At 46.8% G+C, this 22,275-nt stretch overlaps 1 protein-coding gene across 1 annotated transcript in view; it reads left to right on the top strand.

The window, feature by feature from the left end:
* The window catches only part of ADRA1D (adrenoceptor alpha 1D), a 44,377-nt gene extending 22,374 nt beyond the window's left edge, over positions 1–22,003 (top strand). Inside the window, exon 2 of the mRNA XM_013182224.3 lies at positions 18,162–22,003. Coding sequence (XP_013037678.1) covers positions 18,162–18,730 — 569 coding nt within the window. The 3' untranslated portion in view covers positions 18,731–22,003. The remainder of the gene's footprint in view (positions 1–18,161) is intronic.
* Positions 22,004–22,275: the final 272 nt, after the last annotated feature.

The following is a 22,275-nucleotide window of genomic DNA, read 5'->3' as shown; positions in this document are numbered from 1 at the left end:
TTGTCACCCTCAACCACGGCATGCTATGCAATGCCTTGCTTGATTCAGTGATTTAGAAAAATCTCCAAATTCCTGACTAGACAGTTGGAGCCCAGTGGAAGAGAGAGGCATTAGCACTGCTCTCTTTGCTGTCTGCACCGAAAAAATCTGTTGGTGCTGTTTTAAGTAGAGGTTGGACCACACACCTTCAGAGATCCCTTCCAAACTCACTTAATCTGCGTATCTGAAATCAGATGCAATTGGAAAGCCATATAAATCAATATAGGTTCTGACCAACTCAGCTTGTTGTACTTCAGTTATTCCACTCCTGGCTTTTTGTTCCATAATCTTAAGCCCCTTACCACTGGACAGCTGATGACCACCTGTGTCTCAACATTTCAAACCAGTGAAAAATATGCTGGAGATGAGAGGTGCAGATTGTGATCTTTGGCTCCTTCAGGTTTGTTTTGCTGGCACAAAAGGGATAAAACTCAGCTGGATGCAGGAGGAGTCCACCCAATCATAGTTCCCTGTTAGCAATCAGCTGGGAAAGGACGTACCCTGAGTGCCCTAATGGGACAGCCTTCCCTCTGCCTGGTGAGGCTGCAAGGAAACGTCTTGTAGTGGCTCTGAGCTACTGGTTGGGTCTACGAGAGAAATTCGTGAGAGAGGAAATTTGGGGTAACGTCACAGGTTTGGGGACTGCACTTTCCAGAAACAAGCTGAGTGACATAACCACTTGAAACGATTGCAATCTGACCTTTTCTCTTCCGGGCAATCTTCAGAGTTACGGAGGCACACAAATCTATAACTCACTTTCTGCAATCCGATTGACTAATTGCCTTTGCTGTTGCTGTTGTCTCTTCTCCTGTGACTCACCTCAGCCCGGTCCCGTCATCTTTTCCTGCACCAGTACAATCGGATACCCTCTGCCTACCCATCACCACATGCTTTGTGCAGAGATCTGCCAGCAGATCTGAAATGGGTTTGCCTGGATCCAAGATCAGCCCAGGCTCCACTCCAGGGAGCTCTGTCTTTTCTGCTCAGGATAGGACTTGGTGGTGTTAGCAATGGTAGTGCATTAATGCTTTGAAGTTGTTTTTAGAGGGTGCTAAAGAGGTTATCAGACTAAGGCAAGTGCAGCTGAGCTATTCTGAGTTTTCAGACTTGGAGGATATTTGAAAAAACAAAATACACCAGAAAAGGCTCAAACTTAGGAGTTAGCCCTTGGGTAGCTACATGGTTATGTGCAGTGTATGGAGCCAAATAAGCCCTGCTTTCAAGGAATATTCTTTTGTAGGTTGGAGGGATTTGAGCCCTCCGAGTGTAAAGGACATACCTAAAACCCTCTGGGGTGCTATGGAAGACTTCACCTCCAGATACCTGAGGCTGAAGCACCAGGCCTCCTTTTGGGATCCCCATACAAGCATAGCAGCCCTAACACTTTTTTCTTCATCCCCCTCCCAACACACTCACACCAAGACCATTTGGTTTTAAGAGCATGGTTCACTTAGAAAAACTATTTTTTTTTTTTTTACTTGTCAAAGACTTTATCTGGCTGCAAGCAGTAATTACTGCCCTGTTGCCTGCTATCTTGGGTCACATACTCCAGAATTCAAATGCATATGCTGAAACGACCAGGCTATTCGTGTGATGTTCCATGGCCTGATACATAATTGGGAGATAGCAGCCATTGGCACAGAGCTGGGATCAGGAGATTTATCTGCGTTCCTCTAGAGACAAATGCCAGGAGGTCACTCCGTGTGTCATCATTCAGCATCCAAGGTACACTTGGAGTAAAGCATATTTATTAAGGCACTCCTCAGCAGTGATTGCTTGGCAGGCAGGAGAGAAGCGAGACCAAGCCAGGCTCTGGCGTAATTCTGCAAAGCCTCTTGGAGCTGCAGCTGGCTCATCAGCATAACTGCCTGCTCCTCCCAAAAAAATAGGCACAGTGGTGAGAGGGAGGTCCTGCGTGCCAGAGGGACCTACAGGTCAGACTTCTAGAGTGTTGAGAAATGGGTGACAGTCATGGGATTTGAGATCTTTTTTATGAGAAAGACTTATAAAGCATCTGACACCTGGGGTCAAAGGACTCAACTAAAGAGAAAAATCCACAGCACACCTCCTTTTGCATGGATTTACGTGGACAGGCACACAAGGGACAGATGCTCTCACCCTGAGGACATCTTCCCCTATTTCTGACATGCCTACATGGGGTTGAAAAAGCCTCCTGGAGGGAAACTAGTATATTCCTGGGAAAATAGGAAAGAAGCTGTGATGCCATCCCACCGCTTGCTTTGGTCCCTGTGGCTTACCTTGAAGACTTAGGCTGGTTTCTAGTGAAGTTTATTCCATTTCTGAGGCTCTCAGCAGATTTTACCTCTCCCTTATGGGTGGCAGCAGCATGGCAAAGGAAAAGGCCACAGACAGCATGCATTGAGCAGGGTATAAAAGGCCAAGGAAATAAGGTGGGAAAAGGAGCAATCAATTTTTGCTGGGACACAAAACCTCCCAAGCCCTGGTGGTGCTGCTGTGCAGGACTGTAGCACCTCTGAGCAACCCACGGAGTTTGCCAAGTGCTTGAACAAGGCAGGGCTGCCCTGGGGTTGATTTCCCTCATTTGGGCATGGCCAGGAACAAGCGTGTGTCCTTTGGCACCTCTCCTTGCAAAAGTGAGGCGCAACCACAGAGAGGAGGGGAGAGAGCATCAAGCTTGCACCGACAGGGAACAGGGGGTATTTCGGTGGGGGTGCTAGCACAGTTTCCACAAAGAAAGCACTAGGTATGGGAAGGGATTTTTTTATTATCATTATTTATTTATTTATTTATTTATTTATTTATTTAACATACTGTTCTGGTGGTTTGAGGATTTTTTTTTCATCTCTTGATCTGAGTTATAGGTTTTCTGCTGGAGTGAGTGTAGAGAGTTCATAGGTGAAGAGAAAGGGACATTATTAGATAAACTCTTTACTGAGTGTTACATCAACACATCTGCTCCTTCATCTCCTCTTGGGGGTCTTTAGAACCTGTCCCAGGTGGGCCCCCAGAGCAGGGCATGAGGTCAGGCACCAAACAGCAAATCACAAGGACACCCCATGCTGCTCCCACTAGCTGTGTCACGTCCCCAGAGCTGCACAGCAGTATTAGCAGGTCATGCGATGATTTCTTCAGCAGCACAAGAAATGCAGCTTTAATGCTGCTGGGACCTGAACGACTGTTCAAAGCTGGCTCTGTTCTCTGCTCATGGCATCCACAGGGCCACACAGACATTGCCAGCAAGTGGCAGCAGCTTGCTTTGAGAGGAAGGACCCAGAGAGTGCTCTGTGGTGCCTGGTTCTTCCCAGCTTTTTTTGGTGCGGGCAACTGCCAGCATAGCAAAGGATATTACCTCTGGATGTGAGAGTGCAGGGAGTCTAACTGGTTTCAAACATCAATATTGCAGCTCTCTGTAATTAATTTAACGTTGACATGATCCCCAAGAAGCAAAACCTTCATTACATGCAATTAAACCTCCTGACACAGATGCTTGACTCATTGTCAGCCCCTCTAATTTAGAGCAAATGCATGGAAATACAGACATCACAGCATATGTGTGTCAAACCCGGGGAAGAACCTTGCAGTGGGGAATTAAGTCCAACACTATTTCCAATTAAAACAGTATCTGGAGCAGATCAACTGTTTCTCAAACAGTTCTTGCACTTCTTATACCTGGAGACTCTCTGTGGCATGGCAATTTTTACACCTCTTCTATATTCAGGTCCCACCTCATTTTGGAATGGAGTTTGCTGATTGTGGTCACAGTTTGCAAAGCTGGAAAGCTCTGACTAGCTGCTGTGATTTACTGATGACTGCAACCCGAAGTGCCTTGTTCAATAACTTCTTCAACTCAGCCCATTACTCAAAAGCAGCTTTTTTTTTTTCTTAGAAAGACATTCAGCATTAACTCAGGACTGCAAATAATGGAGAACCCACGTCTCTAGTCATGTTTTTGCCAGTAGCTTTATATCCTTGCTATTAAAAATGACTGCTTTCTTTCCAGTGTAAATTTATCTAGCCATAACTTCAAGCCATTAAGTTTTTTCTACCATTTTTGGCTGGATTAAAGAGTCTTTTGCTATCAGAAAAGGCTTCCCCAGTATGTCACCGCAATGCATGAGCAAGTTGCTTCAGTTTCTCTTGGATAATGCCAATAGATCAAGCTGTTTTAACCTCATGCTCTATGTCAAGTTTTCCAGACCTTCGCATCGTCTCGTAGAGCTCCTTGGGACATTTTTCATCTCCTTGGCTTCTCTTCCGTGTTGTGGGCAACAACTTGGGACATGGTTTTCCACAAGAGATACCTCCATTTTTCACTCTTCCTTGGTCCAGTTCATCTGTTCCTTTTCTTGGCTTGTTTATTATCTGAGCTTTCATTATTATTACCAACACTTCATGAATCACTGCTCCTAGGTGGATCACACATCTTTTTGCCAGCAGCCTTGACAGCCTTTCTGTGAGGGAGGCAGCTGAAATATCAAGTCATCAACTGTTACTGGAAAGAAATGTATTTCTCTGAAGAACCATTTCACCAAAATGTTCTCATGTGCTGCTATTTGGGGAGGGGACACACACACACTCATCCAGAACTGACAATATTACTAATGTACATAACACTGGGATTGATACTAGGAGGAAAAAAGTCCTCCTGTTCAGGAGTAATTTTCATGCTAAATGCCTGTGAGTTTAATGAGAGTTCAACGTGCAAATATTCTTAAAATCTGTGCCATAACACTTATGTTAGGACCATCAGATGGCTTAGCTTCACCCATGATTACAAGCTATTTGTCTCTGGGTACAAGCAAGTTGATAGTCTTGAAGTCACTGGTGTTGTCTGAGACAGATGGTTTCAGCTGCCAAAGAAATTGCTCTTTTCAGTGTTTTGAATATCTGGAGGCAGTTTGTAAGGGCAGAGTAAGAATCTGGAGCTACAGAAAGCTTCTGTCTATGCCTCTGCTCAGGGTCTGATGAGCAGAGGGCTTGAAGGCTTATGCCCTGAGAGCTTATGTCCTAAGGGCTTGAGGAGCTGGGTCAGTGTTGTTGTGTTTCTGCTTATATTTAGGCAATTTAACATATCGGATGCAGGAAAAGAGCAGGTCTGCACTGTAGGGAAGCCGTGTCCTGTCTCAGAACAAATGTAGAGTCTCTACCCAGGGTCAGATTCATTGCACAAGACACACAGGTGACCTCTTTTCACAGCCCAAGAGACCTTGGGGTCCCACTGGGAGCTCCCCACTGGATCTGCAGGTTCCCTGCCTTTAGACAGCACTGCTACTGGAAGTGCACAAGCAAAGTAAGGTATACATGGCGTGTTTTTTTATTCCCCTGACACGTGGAACCATCAAAATCTCCTCAGACGGAGGTGGCAAATGAAAAATAAGTTTGTGATGGTGGAAGAAGAGGAGGTAATAATCAACTGGGAGAACACCGGTCTTGACAGGGGTTGTCCACAAGAGCAGCACATTCCTAAGAAGGGGTGAAAAGTCCTTTTAGGGTCATTTGCCTGGAACAAGAAGTGAATATGAAAAATTAGCATATCCAAGAGACAATTAAGAGTCAAGGACACATCAAGGCAGGGAGCGCACCCCAGATCCCACAGCTATTACTTCTGAGCGGTGAGTGAAGAGCAGAGGAGGCAAAAAGGCTTGTTTACCCAGTGAAAAGGCGAGAGAGAGGCAGGAAAATATCTCAGGGGATGCACGCAAATTGCCATGAAGATTGAATGCAAATTTCCATCCTTTCCTTTCAGAATCAGAGATTAAAAAAGAAGCAGCGATAGGGCAGAGATGGAGCAGGAAGCATGTCAGTGGAGAACGAGCCTCATCACCGTAATGAGGCTTTCTGAGACACTCATCTCTTCTCAGCGGAGATCCTGTTGCCCTGTGTAGGCATTTAAACCACGCACTGCAGCAAGGTTCTTGCATTCTCTCTCCTCAGATTTCTCCATAAGACTCCAGGTGGCTGTAAAGTTTGAACAAAGCCACCATGATGGTGGTGCGGCTGCTGCCACTTTTCTTCCCAGCATCTCCGTTGTTTGTCCCAGGTTCATCTCTGATGCTAGGACAACCAGCTAGCCAGTTCTTTGCATCTTGTGTCGTTTTACTTTCTATTCAGCCATGACATCCAGGTGGATGTCTCAGATAAGAAATGAAAAAAAAAAAAAAAATGATGGCTTGGGTTTTCTGGGCTTGTCACCTCTTCCCACTGACACGTTGGGACACCATTGTGCATGGTTATCCCGTGCCACCAGCTCTCCTGGAGACTGCTCTGGTCTGGGCACGGCCAGTTCTCCCCTCCCGTGATGCGGTGTGGCCCACAGTTACTCCCATCCACGTATTGCTGGATCACGAGTCCTGGCATCCTACAAACCTTGTGTGTGTCGTGGGTGTGCAGGAATGCCCCACTCAGCACTGGGTAGCGAATACCCCTCTGGGGACTGGTTTTCCCACAAAGCACAAAGTGATGTCCCATGGTCACGTCAATGCTATCAAAAGGGATCAGGGGTAAATTCATTAGCCATATTCTTGGCATTGCCACAGCCAAACCCTCCCAAGCAGAGATATGCATGCACATACATCTCTTGGCTCTGCTGCCCACCAAAAATCTTGGCCAAAGATTTTCGGCCAAAATCTTGCCTGGGTCCCTGCTAGCAGCCAGGGTGCCCCTCAGTCACAGCCTGATCCCTTACTCTGTCCCTGCTCACTTTACCCAGAGATACAGTTTAAGTGTACAGCTGCTGCACAAACAGATAAGGGATGCACAGCCGCTCACATCAGACAGCTGACATGAGCCGCACCACGGAGACAGGGGCAAGGACTGAGCTAGAGGATCAGGAGGGGTGTCCTTTGCCAGCGACTGATGCAGCACTAAGCCTGAGATCTTATCCCTTCGATTTAAGGGCTTCAGAAACTGTTGGGAGTGATGAGGATGTTGTTATCTCGGCATTCCACTTGTATTTTTGGAGCCCTGTTACAGTGACCCATTGTTTTCTTGTGGGTGAAAAAAAAAAAAAAAAAAAAAAAAAACCTCTTTAGGGAGTGTAATGCTTTTAGAGCTTGGTATCAGCTGAAAGGCAGCTTTAGGGTTGGGGGAGATATAAAGCAGCTCTCTGCTGTCTCATCTGAATAACTTCAGGCTGGGGAGAAGGAAATACAAACTTTTTTTAAAAGTTTTGCTTCTTGTCAGAAAAGCAAGCGATGAGAAACTGCAGATTTTGCCATGCAAACCAACCCCAGAAGGGCTGTGCCTTGCAGCTTGGTGCGGAAACAGGGCTTGTGTCGGAGGATTTTCCGCACCAGGCTTGACAAGAAACACGCAATTGCCTGGCTGGTCATGAATAACCACTCCCGAGCCTACACAGCCAGTCCGGATTTTTGACGAAGGCTGAAAGTACCGACCTCCCCCAGCCTTTCTTCCCCACCCTTTCCTCCATGGCGTAACAGCGCGCAGCTCTCCCGAGGATGCTGTTCAGCATCCTTCACAGCCCCGGGATGGGGCACAGGCTGCGAGCGGTGCGGTGCCAGGCTCCATGGCCGGTGACGTGCTGTCTGCTAGATTCTGATATAAACACAATGTCCTTGGGACCGGCACGGTGGAAAGGCACTGAGGAAGCTCCCACACCTCCTCCGATAGCGTGTTTGCTGAGCGCTGGCATCCCGCCACCAGCGAGTTCTCCATGAGCTTTGCCAGCAATCAGCTGAGAACAGGTTTCCACCTTTTAGGTCAATAGTCCCGTCTTTATTTGTGGCCGGGTGACGTTCGCCCACCCAAGGTGAGATCTTCTCGTTCCATAATGTAAGTTAAAATCAGGGCTCATGAATTTTGCTCTGGGGGAGAATTTTTCCTGTGTGGGGTTGGGCCCAGTGAAAAATTGCCTTTTTCCTTTGTGCGGTTCAGATCTGGCCTCAGTGTATATAAAATGCCATGTGTTCCCAGCAGGATTCAGCCCTTCCAAAGCCTACCCCACAGCCAAATCTGATCTACATATTTACGAGCTTGTAAACAGGACAGGGCGGGTGAGTTCACATTCTTAGAAAACGAAGTGCAGAGAAAAGAACTTCTGAGTTGGAAAAACAAAGAGTAGTCTTGGGACCGACCCAGCACACACAGTGGTTTTTCCAAGACTCGGATGACTTGCTTGGGAATCATTCCTCTCCATTCCTTTTCTCCGGGATTTCCCAAGCTTGCCATTTAGTTGGGAAAAAAAAATAATATACGTTCTCAATATTTCTTACAATAGTGGAGGTGACACCTTGATAGAAAAGGGACATTTCGTCTTGGAGATGGGTTGAAGCCAGGCTTTTCATGGTAGCCACAGAGGGTCAGCAGTTATTTGCAGAGGAAAGTTTCTGATGGTGCTTAGGGCTATTGAGAGGAGTTGCACAGAGGAAGCCAGCTGCAGTGCTCAGCACAAAGTGCCATTGCACTTGCCAACAAATGCAAGAACGAGTGGTCTAGAACAGTGGTTCCCAAATTGTGGCCTCCAGACCTTGATGGTTCATGAAGGCTTGGTAAATGGATCGTGGAAAACAGATTATAAGGGAGCCACGCAGTCTGCAAAAACTGATGAGGATTAACAGTCTTTGGTTCCGAAAAGCTGGAGAACAACTGGTCTAAAGTCCTGTGCTATGTTCATTCACTATTTATAGATACCGAAGCACAGAGGTCTTTGTGGCAAGGGCTGAAGAAACATTTCTTCAGTCTTCTTGCAAAAGAGCTTTAATGACATTCCATGAAATATATGTGTCAAACAATTTATCAGAGGGATAAATCATAGCAACGACTCTACTAACTTACCCACCTTGCTGGGAAGTTTGTCATCATAATACCTCAGGTTTTCTCAAGTTCTTTCTTGTGGTGAATCTTCAACAGATCCCTCCTGAATCCTTTTTGCTGTCTCTCTTCCTTGATTATGGGGGACCTTTCTTGGTTCCATATGTATTCAGCTAAATTCTCTGCTATCTCTACACTATGCTTTCATCTCTCTAAATTACAGCGCTGATGACCATAAAGTTCTTGTTGATTTCTTCAAAATAGTGCACGAAGGGAACATTGTTTTAGTTGAAAAAGTCATGCAACATTTCCTAACATTGATTAGATGTCACACTAGTGTGAGGTTTATTGGGAACCTCTTCCAGCAAAGACTAAAAACCAGATTCATTGGATTACTGATGGAAGCTGGTCAGGACCCCAAAGAAGCAGAAATTCCCCCAAAACCCACACAACCTCCTTTTGCAGGGGGGTTGGACAGATAGAAATATGAAGTCTATATTCCTAATGAACCCCATGTTGAACTTCGCCTCCACTTCTCATAAATCCCATGTGAGAATTTACATTCCTGTATATTTCTGTTTGACTGTGGTCCATTGGGAGGGAACGGAAACCCTCAGCAGGTGCTGATGACAGTGATGCTCTGTGTGGATGGGTTGCTCCTACTTGTGCTGCTTGAAAAGGGGGCATTCAAGTCAAATTTTGTGCCACGGGGTGAGGAACAGCAGAGAGGGGAAGGGGGGAGGATGTTTGGTTGTAGTTGTGATGACCTCCTGTGTTCCTGAACCAGCTGCCATGAGGCTACAAAGCATGGAGCTATTGGTAGCAACTAGCAGTAGGCCAAGAAAGATACACCAGAATGTCTAAAATGTCTCTGGGCTCCGATGTTTAACAAGTCACATCTGTGGGAGAACAACGCAAGCATCAGCAAGCTACGGACGCAGCTGGCGGTCCATTAGCCCCGTGCTCCTAAGAGTTATGGCCAACCAAAAGGGAGTTTTATGCCAGCCAGCGGTTAAGGACAACGTTATCAATGCCTGAGACATCTGATGGACCAGCATCATGTTTGTGTCACTGGTGAGCCCACACAGGACTCCCACAGCAAGACCCTCGTGCTGGGGACACCCGTCCTTCACACAAAGGAGCCGCGGAAGCGCTCCTCGCTGAATGACACGCCGATTTTTGACTTGCCCCGGAGGGAACCTAGCAACATCGAGCGGCTGTTCTGTTCATTCAGACCCCGAGCCAGATGGAAATTTTCTTTTCAGAGTCCGCTCCAGGCTTGTTTCCTCTCTTCAACCATGCGGGCAAGAATCTCACTGCGGTCTCTGTTGTGCTCACTGTAACATCAGCAAGCAAATTCCAGTCATCTTCCTGCTCAGACAGAAAGGCAAGAGCTCTTGACATGCAGCTTGGTTACCCTGACTTTTTCCTTCTCTCAGGAGACCTATTATTGCTATTTTTCCTCATTTGTATCAGGCAAATAAGAACCTTCCTGATATCTCCCTTTGGATTTGCCAAATTGGCCAGTCTTCCAGACGTGGGTTTGTTGTTTGTTTTTTTTTTATTATTATTTTCCTAATTTTATTTATGTCCTTTTGCTGAGTCTCATGATTTTAAGGTTTGTTTTAAAGTCCCCTTTGGGGTTGGAGCCAGGCTATTATCTGTGAATTGTTAAGGAATAGGCAGTTGGATATATATCTATCTTTCCCAGGCGTTAAGACATACTGAAAAAATACTACCTTTAAGGGAGTCTGTACAAGGTGCCAGATAAAAAAAAAAAAAACCTACAACTTTGTCTTATTATTCTTGTGACTCATTTTTAAAGCCCATCCTCCTACTGATTCTGTTGAGTTGAGCATTATCTGTGGCCCTGATCCTGCTGCCCAGTCTCTCTCCTTCTCAGCAGACGGGCCAAGCCGTCCATCTTGACACTGAATTTTCAACACATTTTAGACACTGAATTGTCCATATTTTCCACCACATTGTGAACAAAGCCCTTGTGATGACAGGTTTATCAGGTGGCCTGGGCTTAATGGTCAGCAGCAGTCTTAAAGCTTCACTGCAGGCATGGGAGAGCTAACGGGCCAACTTTGTCTCCACCAATGTGTAAGTCAGGTATTCAGTCCTGCTCTTCATTCCCTTCCAAAATCATCACCTTAACAATTTCAAAAGCTTTGTTATATGGAGCAGTGAGCTTGGTTTGCAGTATTCAAGGCCAGTTCTTATTTCAAAGTGTCTCTCCCTTTGCTCTGCCTGGCCCTGCCTGATTCAGGTCCACAGAGCTCATCCTGAATATCAGGAAGCAGGGAAAAACTCTCAGTCCCCATCCTTCTAACAAACATGGTTTAAAATGATGGCTTTATGATCATGCCACAGGGCTACAGATTTGGAAATCATGGGAATCCATTCTTGGATCTTCTACAGACCCAGGGCTCTGTATGTCAGCTACTGTTCAGTGGCAGTCTACAGTCCCTAATAGTAAATTAATTATTTTTTCATTATTATGAGCAAGACATTCTTCTTTATAGATCCCTAATAAAAGATGGAAAGCAGCATATTCAGTTCAGCGTAACAAAGCTTTTTGCATGGTGTTTGCCCAACGGTTCCCAGCAAATCACTACAATTTTCTCAGGAACAAAGCTAACTACCAGGAGTCAGACACACTGCTAAAAAAAGTTTACAAATCCCAGACGATGGTCCCCCAGAGCAAGGGCTGTAGCGTAGACTAGAGCAGACTGTGTACTTTACAGTCCCTGGCACAAAGCCTCTCTTGGCCCCGTGCAATGCCCCGGTGGTCCTACAAAATAATTACTCTCTTGCAGGAGTTGTGAGTCTCTGGTAGAGCAGGAGGTGTTGTGTGGCAGCTCACCAGAGTGGATCTTCAGTCTTAAAGAGATGCTTTACATTGTATGCCCTTTGATGTGGCACGAAGGCATATGGATGTAATTAAGGGTGCAGAACCTGCTGGGGCAATGTTCAGGGAATATACAGACAAGTCCTGGTGGCCTTTTGAGAGCAGTGCCTGGACTGAACTGTTCCCTGGACACAGTTTGTCCAGGCAGATCTAGCTGGAGCATGCTAAGCAAATTAACACTTTGCACAATCTAAGACTTGAAAACGCTTGTTGGGTTTCTGTGAGGTAGCAGTGTCAACGTACCTGTGTGACTGTCTGTGCCACCCTTCACCACCATGGGAGGTTCACTGATGAAGCAGTCCCTATCCTGCACAGGAGGGACGCATGAAAAGATTTCAAGACTCCTCCTAAAACAGGAGGAGGCCACCAGATTCCAGTGGCATTAAGGGTGAAATTCATCCACAGTAATGTTGTATGCCCATAACATGGTGTCTTCCCAAGAACCAAATGTCTGGGTCCAGACAGCAGAGACTGAGTGTGATTCACCTGGCCAGTAGGGGTTTACACTTCAGGATGAGGTGGACTGCTTCATCCTTTCCATTGGCAGTACTGACTAAGTCGCTGAGTGTAAGAAGAGACCAGGGACCTGCTTAGATAACTAAACTATCTGCTTAGATAACTAAACTTAGTCAGATGAATCAATTTTCAGGCAATTTGATGCCTTGGAAACATCCTCATGGTGGTGATGGCCCTTAGTGGTCCAGATTCACAGCACTGTTTTGAGAAAAGCCCCAGTGCAGACTCTGAGGGGAATGAAGCACATTTCAGTCAAGTTGCTACCAATGTGGTGTAATTTAGAGGAAAGCTATGGAGACGTCACCAGGATTGTACTGCCAAGAGGTTAGGGGGCATGTTCGGGGACTAGTGAATTAGACCAGTAAATATCAGAACAGGGCTCTGCCACATTATGATTCTCTTGCTGACGGGCAAACTGCACTCAGTCCTCAAATTTGAGATGGTATTGAAAATAACAATGTTTTCCAGAGCCCTCAGCCCCCACAAAGCTGGCATCTTCTGCCTTTGCAACTTTCCAGCTGCCCTCAGCCTTAATGCCATGCTTTCCTGGGCCCCAGCACATTTACACTGGGTACCAGATAGATTCACCCTACCATGGGCTTTGGCGTTGCTGGAGCTCTCCAGGAGGAGCTAACCATCATCATTGGACAAAGCAATGCAGCAGTGGGCAGGGAAGGGGTGGCTTCTCCGTGCTTTTCTTCCCAGCAGGGTCAGGGTGCAGAAGTTCGTACGAGCAGGCATGCCTACATGCAGAGATGCACACAAGCAGCTCGGGAGGGTTTTCGTTGGCGTGACAGAAGCTGGGGCTTATCTGCAGCTTGTTTATGGGGTCGGGCCACAGCTGGAAGGCTCGCAGGCCTGAGGAATTCCACCCGATATCCCAGCGCCATCGTCCTCCAGGGAAAATGCCGGAGTCACTGCGAACACGCTGTCCTCCTCCCAACGCCAAGCAGCTCTTGGATCCATCCTAGGAGGGCAGTGAACTCCCCCATCACTCCAAGATATGCCACCAGCTAGCTGCAGGGAGGCGTTAACCCTCTAGAGACCCTGACTTGCCCACGGATGCCCAAAGGAAGTTGTCAATTGTGGATGGAGGAGAAGGTCACGAAAAACTGGCCAGAAATTGAGACTCCCAGCCCCACACGTAGGCAGAAATCCTTGCTGATATCCAGCCCTTTTTCCCATCCCTTGGCAGCCACGTCAGAAATAGCATCCTTCATGGAGGTCCAACAAGGAGATGGCGAGGTCGGGTGCAAGCTGGGTAATGGGTAGAAAGTGGCAGCTCATGGTTGCTTTGGATGAAATTTAATTAACATACTTTGTGAGAGACAGAAAGAAAATAAACAAGAGGCTATGACAGTTTCTGTGGCCAGGAGCTTCAGCAACTACACTACCTTCCACCCTTTATTTTTTCTATACCAGCTGCAATTCGCTTGCCTTGCTGCTCTGACACTTCCTGAGGGAGTTTCAGTTCCCTCCTGAGCTTTGAGGCTACATTCAGGAGAAATTCAGCTGTCCCACAGGCCTAATGCTATGTATGAATTTCTGGAACTTCCTAACTCATGAATAGTTGGGTTTGCACCTTGGTAGATTTTTTTTTTTTCTTTACCATGAGTTTGTCCAATCATTTTTCGAATGCTTTTAGCATCCACAGCCTCCTGCTGCAGGAACATGCTGTGAGATGAACCACCCCCTTATCTTCATTTTCAGCCTACTGCCCACTAGCCTCCATCCTCGTTGGTACCCCTTGTACCGGAAAAGGTAGTGAATAATAGTTCTCTATTAACACATGCATGCTCTAACTCTCCATAAGCTATTTGTATCCAGAGCCATTCCTCATACAAAGTTCACACCAAGCAACAGCAAGGCCCTTTCTCAGCCTGAGTGTTCCTGCTGGTCCTTGAATTTCCATTCATGATGGCAGAGCACTGGGGCATCTCTTTGGCTCTTTGGCTCACCCACCTGCTCTCACGTCTGCAACAGTTTTGTGTCCTGGACTATTCGGGACATGCTGTAAAAGCAGGGACCTTTTAAAACAAAGATGCTCCTGCCAACTGCGGCAGAAAGCAAGCCTGCTCACAGATTCTGGCTGCGTACTGGGAGCCAGGGCCAGAATTTAGATTGGACTGGATCCACTTTCACTTGTGCATTTGTCTTTTTTTCTTGTTTTGCTTTATTTTTTTGTGTGCAGAACACTGGGACCAGCAACTCTCTAAACAATCCAGTGATATCACCTTCGACTGAGTCATGGAGAGGGCAGGGTGGAGAAGTGCAGACAGGGAAAGATCACGAGATTGTGCTAGCTTAAACAGCCAAAAAAAAAAAGGGGGGGGGGGGGGGGGGGTATGTGTTTGGGTGCATGAAGAGGAGATTGCACCCACTAGTCAGCTTGTTACAGGGTTGGGGACTTGCCCCAGACTCAGAGGTTTGTAGTTAGATGGTTTTTTTTCTCAGATATGAGCAGGGTGACAGGAAAAAAAAAAATATGTAGGCATATACACAGCAAACAGGCACACATACACTGTAAGAAAACCAAATAAATTGATTTTTTGCCTTCAGAGCGCAGCGCATACCTTATTGGCTCAAATTTTGTACCACCAAAAAAAAAGAAAAGTAAAATTTGATCTGATCACATGTAGACTGTGACTCTGGTCACTTTGCATGGCAGGGACAAGCTTTCCCTAAGAATTCACCTTCATCTTTCTGAATTTCTTAATCCTCCTGCAGATAATTACCAAGGGCTAGAGCAGGACCTGCAGTCCTTATTCAGATCTCCAACATGAGTACAAAGGCCCAGCAAGATTTGAAATGACCTTTTATAAAATGCCCTATGGACTAAATCTCAAAAAGAACTTTTAAACCCCCAGCAGTATTGTTATAAAAAATGTATGTATTAGGAGAAAGAAAAGTTCTCAGCAGGGTGTCCAGAGCCTCTCTTGACCAGGCAGTGGCAAATATGAGAGATGAGGCTCTTCCTGGGAGCATCCTACACCAAGATACAACTGGGATTTCAAAAACTGTGCTGTGGCACAGGTCCTATGACATTTGGGCTCCGTGTTCTGCTTTTGATAATGCCCTGTTCTGTCTTTGATATTTTTCGGGCTGGATCATCAAAATGTGCTCGTACACTGACTGATCAGGCTAAAGTGCTGATGTATCACTCCCCATTTCTATATCTGAAGTTTTATTCCCATTTTCTGTTTCTGAACCTTGGAAGTATCTGTTTCCTGAGCTCTTCAGGTGCCCATTACTCTGTGCTTTCTTCCAGGCATCCCAACATCATCCATGTTCCTACAGAATCACCACTACATAACCCAGTTCATAAACCCTCTATCAAAATGTCATTGTGTGCTTGTGTGTATGAAAGCAAGGGCTAATGCCTTTCATACGTTATTCATTCCCTAAATAAGACCCCCAAACTCTCCCTTAAGATCTGCTTCCCATTGCCTACCAAGACAGTTGGATGTTCCAGCATGTACAAAGTCACCAGCCAGTGACCTATTCTGGGGACTCCCTGCCCACTTTTTTCATCCCAGTGTGATTGAATGAGGAAGCAATGGATGCACTCCGTACACGTCTCTTCCAAGGGGCATGCTTATTTGCATGGTAATGAGGATGGTAATGAGCCCCTTGTCTTCAGATGCACACGAGGTTCTAGAGGGTGAAATGTAGCCAAAGCTGAAATTCAAGGAAGTCATGGCTGTGCTTTTTCCCAGTTTGTCTTTTTTATCTGGATGCTAAAACAAAGAACGTTGTACGGAAACTGCATTGTGCAATGAAGCACTAAACACTAGATGTAAATTATTATTTTAACAGCCAACAGGCTGTTTAAGCAAGCACCAATCTCTTAAGTAGCCTGGCTCAAGCAGTAATCACTAGCTTCATTTCTAAAGAGTTTCTTCTTTTATTTGCTTTGTTACCATAGCTTTTTCTTTTCCTCTCTCTCAAGTTAAAATACATGCTACATAAAGCCACAGCTCCTCTAGGAATGAAAAGCACTGCAAATAGGGTCCACAACAACACCATAGAAGAGATGATGGTAATAAACCCCATTCTGCAGTGGGTAAACTGAGGCACAGAACCTCTCCACTAATAAAGGTATGAGTGGGATTACATGCTTGATGGGCTCCTTCACCTGTCTTGGCCCCAGATGCTCACACTGAGGACAACACAAGGTCTCCCTGCAGTGCTGAGAGCCAGGGAGCCCCTTGCAGGTAGCACATGGCCTCGGAGGCTGGTTTCCACTAGGATGGAGCATGGAGCAGCCCAGGCAGGAAAACACACACAGCTGTTATTGCTGAGACCTGAGACTGAGAAGAGGAATTGATGCTGGTCTTAGAAACCCACTGCTGGTCCTAGGAACCCACCGCTGGTCCACATTGTATCAGGATGGTGTGGGGGTGTCCTGGAGGTGGGCTGTGGGCTGCACAAGGAAAGGAGAAGTCTCAAAACTTTGGCTGGGTGGAGAACAGGAGACATTAAGGAAATGGAGATTGCCCCCAGCACCCCTGGGGTCTTTAGCTCCTGGCGAACCAAACACTCGGGGTGGCGTTTCTGCTGTGGTTGGAATTCAACATGGTGATTCAAGCAGCCTAGCACCAACCTATAAATCTCAGCCCTGTCCCAGAAGGAATAAATCCCTTTAAGCAAACACAGCCACAGCGGGGGCACTATGTCCCCAGCACTATTTCTCTGTTCAAAACTGTGGGCTCCAACACCAGGGGCTGCTCTCATTACTCTGCAAACGCCATCCATCTCCGTGCTGGCCCTGGGTCTTTTCCATGCAGAGACATCAGCTCTGCTGGCTGTCCTTATTCAGTGCCTCCTGCAGCACATATTGACACCAGCATGTGCTCCAGCCCTTTGACTTGAGTTGGCCTTCGGCAGATATTTAAGCCACACGTCTGCATATGTGTTTTTCCTCCCTAAGCATCAGAAAATGCTGAGATCTGTCTGCGATGGGGTAGCCCACGTACCTGACACACTGAGTCTGGCTGCAGACTCTGGGCTGATTAGGAACGGGTGTAGGAAAGCTTTGCTGAAATCAGAGCTTTGGGTTTCCTGGATGATGGGTTTTCTCCAAATAAATAAATAAATAAATAAGGGGAGAAAAAAAAAAAAAGTAAAAAAAAGAAAAAAAAAAAAGAAAAAAAATCACTGGGAAGCTTTAATGACGTCTGTGGAAGTTCAGAGCCTCGGTCCTGAATTTCTGGCTCCTGGCACCTGTTTTACTGTTTTGACACCAGGCTTTTGAGCATGGGGAAAATAATAATGATATCCAGAGCTAATGTTATTTACTAAAATACAAATTAACGCTCAGTCACATGGTGGCATGATTTGTCATCCAGAGCTAAAATTAAGAGAAATTAAGGCTGAGTCAGAAAGTTATTTCAGATCTGAGTAAGGAATGCTAAGTGATGGGGCCATGTGGGAGCAACACTGACATCTTCTGGCTGCAAAAAAAAAACTCCCCATCTTTTACATCAAGAGCCAGCGGGAACCTCCAGCACAGAAGTATAAATCGGGGTTTGGGTGGGCAAAAGAGCTTTTCCAAGTAGCAGGAATTAACATAATTAACGTTCATAACATAGTTTACTTCCATAACGTAATTAACAGCCTGTCTCCAAGCTCTATGGGCTTGACCTGATGGCTCACAACTGCGCTGGGTCCGTTGCTCTGAGCCCTTTTGAAGTGGGGGGGTTAGGATGCTCCTGCCAAGAGCATGGTGTTATCCATCTTTTTTGCCCCATGCTCTCCGGTCCTGCAGTGCCCAGATCTTCACTCTGGTCGCAATGGCATTGCAAGCCAAGGACCTAATAAAATCATGCCTTCAGCCTTCTCTGCAAGGCCTGCCTTCCAGACAGGGCTCTCCCCCACCTTTGCTACCCTGTGCTACCATGTCCTCCCCCTTCTAACCTTATTTCTTTTAATCTCTTCCAAGGTTCTTTCTTCCCATCTCTGAAGCCCTCGGAAATGGTCTTCAAGGTCATCTTCTGGCTGGGATACTTCAACAGCTGCGTGAACCCCATCATCTACCCCTGCTCCAGCAAGGAGTTCAAGCGAGCCTTCATCAGGCTGCTCAAGTGCCAATGCCACCGGCGAAGACGTCCCATCTGGCGCGTCTACGACCACCACTGGCGAGGGGCCTCCATGAACAGCTCCGTGCGAGGCTCCGAGACGGACCTGAGGCCCAGGATCAGCACCCTGCACAGCTCATTCCTATTTAACTCCTCCTTGCAGGAGAGGGCCGGTAAGAGGCGAACGCTCAGCTTCAAGGGCTGGAAAATGCTCACTCCTTTCCAGAAGCCAGCGTCCACCCAGCTGAAGGAAAAGATGAACAGCCTTTCTAACAAAATCCGGGGCGGCTCCAGCAAAGGGGGGGTGACAGCCTCCTACAAAACGGAGGTGGAGTCTGTCTCTATTGGGATCCCTCATGACTTTACGGAAACCATTGACTATCAAACCTATGACTTAACAGACTGCTGTGGGCTGAGAGAGACAGATATCTGAAGGCACCGGGACAGCTCTCAATGGTTTCTTTAGCGGTATCTAGCAGAAACATGAAGGGATACCACCTGTGGGTCTGTGAGGCAGACTGGAAGCAGCAATCAGGTATAAAATGCAGTTGCCCAAAGGTTGTACAAGCTTTCCCCACGGGGAGGTCAGCCCCTTCTATGGGGTTATGGGTTCCTCAAATACGAGCCAATGGCACATCCCATTTTAACGAGCTGTGGCAAGAGGGGAAGGTGTGGGGTGGATATGGCCTTAGGAAAAGAGCTGTTTCCTCCCATGGGATGGTTCTCTGTGACTTTGGAAGAAGCTGTGCAGTTAAGGGAAACCAGGACATCTCCTTTGCCTTAAAAACACCACCACAAAAGCTACTGGAAGGATTGAACCCCAACAGGTGCCAACTCTGCCTTAGCACACATGATAACATTTCCACCCAGAGGCAGCATCCCGAACGGATGTTGTGAGCAGTAGCTGGCAGCTGACCCTTTAGACAGTGGGCTGGGGGCTTGTAGGGCTACAGGGCTGAACAGGACCTGTAGCCCAAGCCTTTGCTTTTGAGGGTGAGCAGACTGTGGTATTCCCGAGCAGAGCTGGGGGATCCCGGCTCTCAGCCATTCTGTTCGCAGTGCCCACAGCTTTGCCACTTCTACGCAGCCTGGTTTTAGGCCAGAAGAGCAGTCCAGACATATACACTGATGCCAACAGGTGTGCAGGACTCTCTTCTCTAACTCCAACCTGCGACATGTTTCTCATTTCACTTTCCAGTGAGAAATTTGCAACCCAGCTTGTTCTTGGCCTGCATCTCTCTGTGACGTGGAGACACAGCAACTCCTTTTGATGTTGGCCATCCCCGGTCTTTTTCTCTCCCCTTCTTATCCCCGCTTGCTGTTTCTCTCAAACAACATGGAATAGAGATGCATTCCTAGCTGTGGCTGAGGAAGGTGGGGTGGGTGAGGCTGGGCCTGTTCCCATTACTCACAGAGCCACAGCTTAAACGGAGCTGAAGTGCAGTGGGCGCTCCCTCTAGTGGATCCATCTTCTCCCCAGTCAGGGCCAAGCCAGGGCACAAGGAAACGGTCTCAGATTGAACCAGGGGAGGTTTAGGTTGGATATCAAGGGGAATTTCTTCACGGTGAGGGTGATCAAGCACTGGAACAGGCTGCCCAAAGAAGTGGTGGGGTCCCCATCCCTGGAGGCATTCAAGAGACGTGTGGATGTGGCACTCAGGGACGTGGTTTAGTGATGGCACTCAATAGGTCAGGATGATGGTTGGCCTGGAGGGTCTTGAAGCTCTTCCCCAACCTAAAGGATTCTGTGATTCCAGACTCAGAACTCTTTTCCCAAGTGGCTTCCCCCATTCCTGACACATCAAATCACATTTGTTGGCAAGCAGCAATTACTCTTGGTTAGTGTGACCAAAAGCAGTGTTGATAAATTTTGTCTGTTTGTTTTCCCTGCTCACAGCCCCCAAGTGTGGGTCCCCTTAAAAAAGTATTGTGTCCTCCTCTCAGGTCTGCAGGGAGGCTGGAGCTGTGACCGCACAGCCCACCCCAGCCAGGCTCACAGCCCCCGTGCTTTGCAGCTCAGAAAACGGGTCACCCAAACACTGCTTGGGCTCGTGTTTGGGGCACAGTTGCCATCAATGACAGACAATGAGCCCCAGAGTTTCCACAAAGAATTTTCATTAGATTTAGACACAGGCAGAGGCACAAGATGCACAGGTGTTGGAGGCGAGGTCTGGGTCTGAGGGTAAATAAAGAATAGGAACATGAAGCCCAAGGGTGGAGACACGATGCTGAGTATGTCCTGGATGGAAACTCGTCCACACCAGCACTGTCCCCCAAGCCCCTTAGGCAAAATCACGAATGTGCCTACTGCACATCCAGCTAATCCTCTTAAGGGTGGCTATCAAAGGAGATGGAAGGGTCTTAGGCACAGCATGGAGAACATGACTTTCTTTCTGCTGGTCATTAGTTTTAAAGGGAATCAAAACCGAGGAAAATGTATACTTCTTTTCTTTTTACTTTCTTTCATGCTGAGACATTCAGACTGGGCCCTACCTCAGCACCCATAACACCCTCCTGCCTTTTACTCAGTGCAATGGACTCTGAACTGGATGCACAAAGACCTACAGATTTTGTCCAAATATTTTCCTCCTAGCAGTTAACCCCAAGACATATGGGTTACACCGCACTGGGCACTGGGGAGAGGGCAGCTCAATTTAACAATTGCTGGCAAGCCGCTCATTCCCAAGAATGAGCTGAAATTACCTCTTACACTTCTCCCTGGTCTTTTAAATTTCCTTCTTTCTTTTTTCCAATTTTGAAATATTTATATTTACAACCTCCAGTCCCTTGAAATCATGAAGAAGGGAAAGAAAGACTAGTTCGGGGTTTTTCTGCCTCTCCATCCCAATCCTTTACAGACCTACACGAGAGAAAATGAGGATAAAGTCTGTTTAAGCACACACATGCATATTATATACCTACTTCTCACCTAAGCCAGGGCCCTTCTTTCATTTAGCACCTTGCATCTGAAGAGTCCATGCCAGGACTGGAATCTGTACATGCAGAGCTTCATTTAGGGGAATTGGGGCTGCCTTTGCTGGCAGGGGGAGGACAGTGTTGTACGAAATACACCCTGAGTATCTAAGCTTGTGCTTTTCCCTCTGAATCCCATAATTTCTGAGCTCTCCCAACTTTGGAAAAATAGGCTCAGACCTTCAGGAAACAAATTCGATCTGACCCCGTAGACTTTTCTGGACAGCTATGTGTGTGACCCACGGAGGGTACGGCCCCATTTCTCCAAATTCACCAAGCAGGCCATTTCCCAAAGCCCCCGTCCCTTGGTTACCCAGCAGCTCTCACCTCATCGCGCCGGCTTTGTGTCCCTATCGCATCGCTAGACCTTGCTGCTTCGACGAGCCGAGTGTTGAGGATGGTGAAGAGCAGCTTCAATGCCAGGAGACTCTCACGAGTCCCATCCGAGGAGGAAAGAAGGTCCCCGTCCGCCTGAGCTGGACTGCAGTTGGGTTGCATTACTATTGTTTACAGTGTGTATATAAGTGTACATTTCCTTTAGCAGACATTGGAATTTTTTATGTATAGATTTTTATTTTTCATCCACAGACGTATTTATTAGCTGGAGTATTTCTGTTTTGTGATTCAAGTAATGTCAGATTGATGTAAGCTCTATGAAACAGAATGCACATATTTTTGTTTATTTGTACCAAATACATGCACAAACCCGTCTAAAACATTCCCATGAACTGTGTCTGATTTTTTGAACAGAGATTGTAGGGGATGAGGGAGGGAGGGAGGAAGCGAAACCTGCATATTATCAGCCCTTGTGTTTTTCTCAAAGGATTTTTTTTTTTAATTACACAAGGATTATTCCCATGTGCAAGAATTTATGACAAAAAAAAAAAAATCAGAAAATTATATTCTCTGCCTCATGCCACACAGGGGTGAAGGGGTTGCACCAACTGTGTCTTCTCCCAGATACAACCAGGAGGGATATGGATGCAGCCATGAGCCACGGGAGTG

Source organism: Anser cygnoides, chromosome 4, assembly GCF_040182565.1.
Source record: "Anser cygnoides isolate HZ-2024a breed goose chromosome 4, Taihu_goose_T2T_genome, whole genome shotgun sequence".
In the NCBI taxonomy this organism is placed as follows: domain Eukaryota; kingdom Metazoa; phylum Chordata; class Aves; order Anseriformes; family Anatidae; genus Anser; species Anser cygnoides.
The sequence above is the reverse complement of the archived record's forward strand: the minus strand, read 5'-3'. Positions and strand labels throughout refer to the sequence as shown.